The sequence below is a fragment of the Artemia franciscana genome, chromosome 2 (genome assembly GCF_032884065.1).
Source record: "Artemia franciscana chromosome 2, ASM3288406v1, whole genome shotgun sequence".
In the NCBI taxonomy this organism is placed as follows: Eukaryota; Metazoa; Arthropoda; class Branchiopoda; order Anostraca; family Artemiidae; genus Artemia; species Artemia franciscana.
The window spans coordinates 1,002,606-1,010,460 of record NC_088864.1 but is presented as its reverse complement, the minus strand read 5'-3'; the positions used below and the strand labels follow the sequence as shown (position 1 = coordinate 1,010,460).

Here is a 7,855-nt window from a genome sequence, read left to right as displayed (position 1 = left end):
CAACAAGAATCTAATCACCAGCTTTGACTCTCTCAGTGTCAAACTGGAAGTAGGAGCCTCGTCTTCAACGTCTATAATGGAGTCTTAAGAGTTGTTGTATACAGGCTCATCTATGTCAGAATCGTTCCTCCAACTGCAACTCTTCTTACGAAGAATATGGCCTTTTGTTTTTTAGCCTTCTCTGACTTTCTTCTTTTCTAGGAATAAGGCTTTTTTTGGCAGATACAGCTTTTATTCCAGCAACAATGTGTTCTTTCATAGGGGTGTTAGTGAGCACCTCTGACTTTTTCATATTTTTTTTCAGCTGACCCTTTTGAAAAGAGGTGTATGGATGATCTCTTTTAACGAATCATCTACCGAACTTTGCTTCTCATTTAGAGACAGAAATTGTGCTGCGTCCATTCCGGGGTCTATGTTAAAGAAGGGGTTTAAATGTCGCACAAGACTTGCGCTGAGCATAGAAACTTCCATGGTAAGTGGTTCACTATATGTTTTACGAAATCTGTCTTAGACCTATGAAAAGAGGAATCCGTAATCCTTGAAGACATCTCTGCTCATGGGCTATACCCACTTGCTTTGAATCCACTGATTATATTCTTAGGAGTGAAAGCCTTTGGATATGCTTTCCCTAGCAGCTCAATAATATTATGCACTGATAAAGTTTTATATTTATGGCCAGTACTAATAACTGCGGCTCCCTTGTTGTAGTAGACCTTAAAGGGCTCCACGACTGTACTTTTTAGAGGCTGTAGTTTGTGGGTAGTGTGGGGAGGGATAGTCAAAAGTACAAGTCATCGAATTTTAATAAAAGTCACACTATCAGATTCAGCCTATCAAAGAACCCTCCTATTGAGGTATCAAGCTCATATCTGCGAAAATGTGGAAATTTACGTGTTGATTTGTTGTTGTTTTTTTTTCATGAGTGATCGCATCCATCCAGTGGGGCTAGAACGTTAGGAGATGTTTCATTCTAAGATAAATGTTTCAAATTATAGTGCCGTTTTAAGAGACCAAAAATTGGAGGGCAACTAAGCCCATCCCACGCCACTATTATCCCAAAATCGTCCGATCAAAAATTTGACATAGTTTTTTTGTTAGGCATAGTTGACAGGCCCAATAACTATTTTTTTGGAGATAAAATGATCCTCTAGAGCCCCTGGGGAAAGATTTTATTTATGTATGGTATTTGTTATTGGGAAGTATCCATACATTTTTCGGGTGGGGAGGAGAGGACAATTTTTTTGCTGGGGAGACTTTCCACGGGAGAATTTTCCATTGGGAGGGAGGTTTCAAGGGGGTGAACTTTTCAGGGAAAATTTTACACTGGGTGAATTTGCCAGAATTCCTATACGAAATTTCTTTATGTCTTGCTTTCTCTTTACTGATTCAATTTTACGCGTGGAGATGTTAAGGATAAATGCCCGGGGCAAATTTTTGCCAGGATTGAATTATCTAGAGGATATTTCTGTGGTGAAAGGGATTTTTCCGGGGAAGTGGAGCCAGGTATCCTGACGTTATTTAAAAAACAATCAGATATTAAATAAAAAAAACATTTCTTTCAACTGAAAGCAAGGAGCAACATTAAAGCTTAAAACAAACAGAAATTATTATGCAATATGAAGGGGGTTGCCCCATCCTCAACACCTCGCTCTTTACGCAAAAGTTTTGTCCCAATTCTTTCAAAACAGGTCCTGAAACACACGGGTCGTTTAGTTAGAACAATAAGTAGCTTTTTTAAAGTGCCGAAAAACTGTGGCGTAAAGACCGAGGTGTTGAGGAGGGGAAAACCATACGTAATAATTTCTTTTCGTTCTAAGTTTTAATGTTGCTCCTTACTTTCAGTTGAAAAAACTTGTTTTTTTTTATCAATAACTTGTTAATTATAAACTTTTTTACATTATTTTATATACATCGACGCAGCAAATTTTTCAGGTAACATAGACAGCGTCATGTAGACTCTGGCTATACATAGAATTTTACGTCAGGTAAGTTTGGGCGACTGTATGGAATGTTCAACATAGTAGAAACAGAATTGAATTTTTGGATGTAGTAATAAATCGATTTTGAAAATAAATTACTAAAATTTTCTGCGAAAGCTGTTTCGCGCATGATCAGATCTTGAACATCCAACTCAATTCCGCATTTTAAGTTTTTGAGTAGCTTGCCTATGAATTTTTTAGACAATGATTATGACGGTTTCGTGAACTTTTAAGTTAGCCCCGTATAAGTGTATAAGTGGACTTGTACAAGTGTGAAAAGTTATATATAGCGTAATTGCAGCCGCTTAATCAGCGCATCGATAGTTTGAATGAGTGTAATTTAGCCACATTTAGCACTGCTTCACAATGTTTTATTCCTAAAATTGTACTTGAGGAATTTTTCTGAAAACAAATCTACTTTTTCTTTAAATTGGCAGATTATCGCTGTGACCTCTAAAACGAAAAAAAAAATGCGATGACGTATGTCTTAACTTTTTATTGGGACTACAAAGACATAAAATATAAATCAACTTTTGTTAAACGTATATCAAATGAACAACAAAACAACAGAATAGGAACTACATCTTAATTAGAAAAAAAACAAGTCAATTGGATGTAGATTAAAAATTCCTTTACTTTTATTCAAACTTGGCGCGTTCATACAAACATGGCAAAACCTATAATTCAATATCTCCATAAGTCAAGAAACGTCGAAAATAGCAAAGATAGACGTTATTATACATAAAATCTTGGATTAATAAATTTTATTCAAATATAAATATATATTTAAATATAATAAATTTATAATTAATATATATGTAAATTAAATACATTTTTTATATAAACATAAAAATAAATAAATTATAAAGAGATTCAGATATTGGGAATTTTATACAGAAAAGATACCAAGTAAACTGAGGAGTTTTTACTTTTTTCTTAACCTATACATACCATAGCTTAATTTGCATAAGACTCTTCCGGAATTCAGGAGCCTAAATTACCTTAATTTCCACGTTAATTTTGTCGCCTACCTTCACCCCACTAAACAGAGCCAAGATGTACAGATCCATAAACGAATATACAAGCGGAGTATTAAGGAAAAAAATCGTGTTAATCTTTGAAAATTCCAGCGTCTATCTTTTTATGAAAATTAAATCACTGGCATTCATTATGGATAAAAAAAAGTACCAAATTAATTCTGTATTTAATCTTTAAAGAACAAAATCAAGCAGGAGCGTCACTAAACTACACTGTTAGTCAAAGGCATCCACAGATAATGGTTAAAGCTCTGCACCCAAGGTATACCAAAAATGTAAGAAACTGCTTTACTCGTAGAAAATAAGAGAAATTTTGAGAGAAAAAAATGGCCTTTTAAACTTTACCTCCCCCCCACCCCTCTTTGAAGAATTTCTACAGACAACCCTGCTGTGTTCCATTGGTACGCCGAAAAGGACTGTACTTCCAATTAATTACTCGTATCCTAATTCAACTTTGGCATCGATCAGGTGGTGAATGACTGTACAAATTTGTACTAAAAGCTACAAAGATTTTTATTACAATTTTAGCTGGGGATTTTTTTTTGAGGGGGAAGGGCAATTTTTGCATCAGCTCTTGCTACATCAAACTAGTATTCAACCATTAAAGTTAGTCTTTTTAACATGTTAAAAGGCATAATTACCAGTTAGATCAATGTGTTTTTCTTTTAAGGTTTGTTACATCTGTAAGAAGTAAAGAGATTGAAATCAAAACGGTATAACTAAATCCCATAACGGTACATCGGTATATTCTGTTTTCCTATCCCTGTAAATTATTTTTAAAGTTATACCTAAGGCCTTTTCTGGCAAACAAAATTGTTGGTAAACAGTTGGGACAACAGATTTTTTTTTATCGATTCTGTTGATAAACAGAATTGTTTATCAATTTTTTTTCGTTTTCTTTTCTTGTTTTTTTTCTTTTTCCTTTTTTTTCATTTTCTTCTCCCTTTTCGTATTGTTTTTATTTGTATGCGTATTGGGGCTGTAAACCCAAACAAGCTTTGCTTCGGGTCATTTGATTGTTTTGTTTTGTTTATTTATATCAATAAACCCATCTTTCTCTCTCTCAACAATAGTTTTCGCGAGAATACATATTTTTATTATTGTTGAGATAAACGGCAATATTTTCAAAATCAATAGAACATTGTTTTGCTATTTTCAATTAAACTCATGTTTACTCCTGTAATTTTCACTGCTTATGGACTTTTTCACCGTGTGATCAAATTTTGAAAATTACAATTAAATAAATACAATTCCAGCTTAGTCTAACAGTCTGACCAACAAGTCTGACAAACAATAATTTCAATTGCGGGTCATTTTCATCCGCAATGTTAGTTAGCAAAACCTTTGTTAGTTACTAGAACACCATTATTGGTTAAATTGCCACCAGAAAAGGCCTCTATTACAGTACATTTACACCGGATCCAGATTCAATTTCAAATATCCTATCTCTACGGATTGAACACTACAACGCTTTTCCGCGAGTATTTTTAAGAGCTGAGACCATTTTTGTCAGTCATCTTAACTTCTGAAAATACAGTAGCCATTTTTTTAACCCCTTCCCCCCCCCCAATAAAAACGAATAATAATATTTTTTATTTATTTCGAAACGTTCTACACTTATTTATTTATATTTAAAGAAGCTGGTTCTATGGAAAAAGGAACAGTTTTCTATTTTATTGGGTTTTTTTTTCGCAGGATCATATTTTATTGTTTTTTTTTCGCAAGAAATAGCGAAATAAAATTTCGCCATTTTTTTTCGAAGGATCTGGTGGATAATTTTATAGTGAAAGCCGGACATTTGAACTTTTGGGCAAATAGTTAAGTTTTTTGAAACTGCCAAATGCAATACTTCTCTTCAGTTAAATTTATAACCTTTTTCTTTCGTATCTAGACGCCCCAATTTGATAAAAGAACTCACAAAAAAAAGAAGAAAAATTTTGCGCTAATCATTTTATTACGATTAATTCATTGGAAAAACCAAAAGTAAAAGATGCTTAAGGTGAATAGTATAAATTGGAACAAACAAAAGCGGTCCCAAACGGAAAGCATATAAACACAAACAATATTTAATTAAAAAACAACAAAAAGAAAATAAATTTTTAAAATATTCGATTTTTTAAAACAAATTAGTAAGAGTAAGCTTAGTCTTATAATAATACCAATAGATGATTATGGTAACGACAAATTGATCGAGAATAACTATTTCAAGTGCAAAAATATGCAAGATACAATTAAAGTAAAACAGACTAATATCTTTAACCTAAAAGCAGTTTTTTTTCTTGCAAAGAAGTAGAATAATACACTTTTGAATATCTTTTTTAAAATTAATATTTAGGAGTTATTTATACTTATTTTTCGGAATAAGTAAAGGAGTTCAACCAAATACGAAAAAATCCATCACGCCTAGTTTTTTTCAATTATTTAAAATTTACCCTTTTTTTTTAAGTTGGAACATTTCAAACTTAGCAGAAAAGGGTCTATTATTAGGGAGTTTTTCCAAAGCAACTTTTTATCCAGATCTGAAAAATGTAAAGTAATTTTTATTTTTGGTTTATAGAACCATAAGGTTTTGCGCAATAGTTTCTTTTGACTTTTCTGTTTATCACCAACGCATTTTAAAATATATATATATATATATATATATATATATATATATATATATATATATATATACAGTTGCATTAGGAAATCTTAATAGACAATCAATGAGCTTTATTTTTTCTTAAGTAAAACCTTTTTTTCTTAAGGTGTTTTATACACCCCCAAAAATATCCCTAAGAATCAGATATGACAAAACTTTTTTTTTCTTTCCGTTTTTTTTTCGTTTTTTTTTCATCGACTTCTGGCCAATAGGACATAAATTTTAGAATTTAAGACAGCATTTGGAAATCTCTTCTATAATAGTTTTGTACTATAGCCCATTGTCATATCTGTATTGCAAGTCCCCTGCCAAAAAGTTAGTATCTAGAGCACTGTTAGCCTATACGAGCACCAAACCTATATTAGCTAACCAATATTAGTCTATATTGACTAAAAAACTCAACAGGCTGAAAAAGTAAGGAAACTAAAAGGTAGTCACCACACTCCTCATAGCAGTATAACTCAACTACCTCATAGCGGCATAGTCAAAGGAATTGGAAAGTTCAACTCAATCTGGTCTCCTGAAATACAATTCTAACTACACCCCTGCCTCCTCAATGGATCTCTAGTCAATACTTTTTCTAAACACTAGTGAAGCAAAAATAATCAAATTTATCTAAAATACTGTTGGTCGACTACTGTCGAAGATCTATTTCTGAAACAGCCGTTGAGATGGGACTCGTCTTTCCAGTTGTTGACGCAGAGGTCATTGTCCCATTTAAGTTGTACTGAGAGAGAACAACTTTCACGTAGTCCATGACTGCTTCATCGTCTAAAAGTGTACAAAAGATCAATATTAAATTTTATTTAAATTTAAGCTTAAAAAAAGAAATTTATTTGTGCATATTCTTTGATCATTCCTTAGAAGAGTGAATAAGGGGTTGTTCCCTTCAATTTTCATTGACTTCTGGCCAATAGGATATAAATTTCAGAATTTAGGACAACATTTGGAAATCTCTTCTATAATAGTCTTGTGCTATAGCCCATTAATTTATTACAAATACAGAATGATGATAATCTACTATAAATGCATGTTTTCGTTAAAGAATATGAAGATTTGTTGTTTATTTGCAGCAAGCCAATAAAACAAACAAGTTCATACAAAAAACAAGGTCAAATTTTATTCATAATTTATCACCTCGCTGCATTTACAGGTCAAATCTGTGAATATCTGATTCAGCTTGTGTGGATGTAGCTTCATTAATTTATACATCATAGCTTTCATTTTTCAAACCCGCGACATGATTGGGTTTTGAACGGTAGCAACAGACAGGAAAACCCCAACAAACAACTTTTCTTCAAAAAAAGTGACAAGCATAAAAGAAAATCTGGTATAGTTCAAATTTAGTTTCACAAACTAGATCTATACTCCTTAAGTTATGAAATTACTCTTTTAGATAATATTTATCAGGTGTATCTAATATTAAAAAAATACATAGGAATCAAGGAAAATAATGAGGAGAAAGATTTATAGTGAAAACCCCTTTGCAAACCTCCCTCTTCTGTGCAGATAAGCAAAAAACATTTCACGCTAAACTTACAAGTATTTCTGCAATAAGAGGGGATCAGTGCCAACCTTATACTCTCTGTCTAAAAAGAATCCTCAGGAAAATGGAGATAAGCGGTGAAATTCGCCAGGTAGTTTAAAGGGAAAGGAATAAAAGAAATACCTACGAGTTTGTAGATCAATAGAAAATATTTTATGCCTTGCAAATTTCATAAGCCGAAAAGTTTACAGTTACTAATCCTGCTTTATCGATCAGTGATGCCAGCGAAATCGCTGGACATCTTGTTTTACACTACCATTTAAACCAAAATATTTTTTACCCTTTTTTGGAGATAGAATACCTTCAAACTATCATTATTAAAACCGTTTTTTCCGGAATACTATTTAATTTCAGAAAACCAAAGTGGTTTTATGAAATGCTCCTCACCCAAAGGTAGCGTTATGTCCTCCAGGTATGCGCTTAATTACAGGCGATTGGATAGCGCTTAGGTCATTGATTTAAATCATATATGAAGCGATAATCCACTGAATAAACGATAATACTGTTTCATACCTTTCTTTTATTTAGAAGCAAAGTCGGAGAAGTTATGTGGAGTCTGTGGCCGTGCAGGCATAAGGGCTTAACTTTCTTACGGTCATGGAGCCTCTGCAGAAGGGGGTATTTTCCCAAGGTTAGCACAGGCGTAGCTATA

The 7,855-nt window shown here is 32.8% G+C and overlaps 1 protein-coding gene across 2 annotated transcripts in view; it reads right to left on the bottom strand.

The window, feature by feature from the left end:
* Nucleotides 1-2,460: 2,460 nt before the first annotated feature.
* LOC136035634 (CTP synthase 1-like) overlaps nucleotides 2,461-7,855 on the bottom strand; it is a 72,503-nt gene continuing 67,108 nt past the window's right edge. For both annotated transcript variants that reach the window (XM_065717533.1, XM_065717543.1), the window contains exon 12: nucleotides 2,461-6,428. In XM_065717533.1, coding sequence (XP_065573605.1) covers nucleotides 6,292-6,428 — 137 coding nt within the window. In that variant the 3' untranslated portion in view covers nucleotides 2,461-6,291. The remainder of the gene's footprint in view (nucleotides 6,429-7,855) is intronic.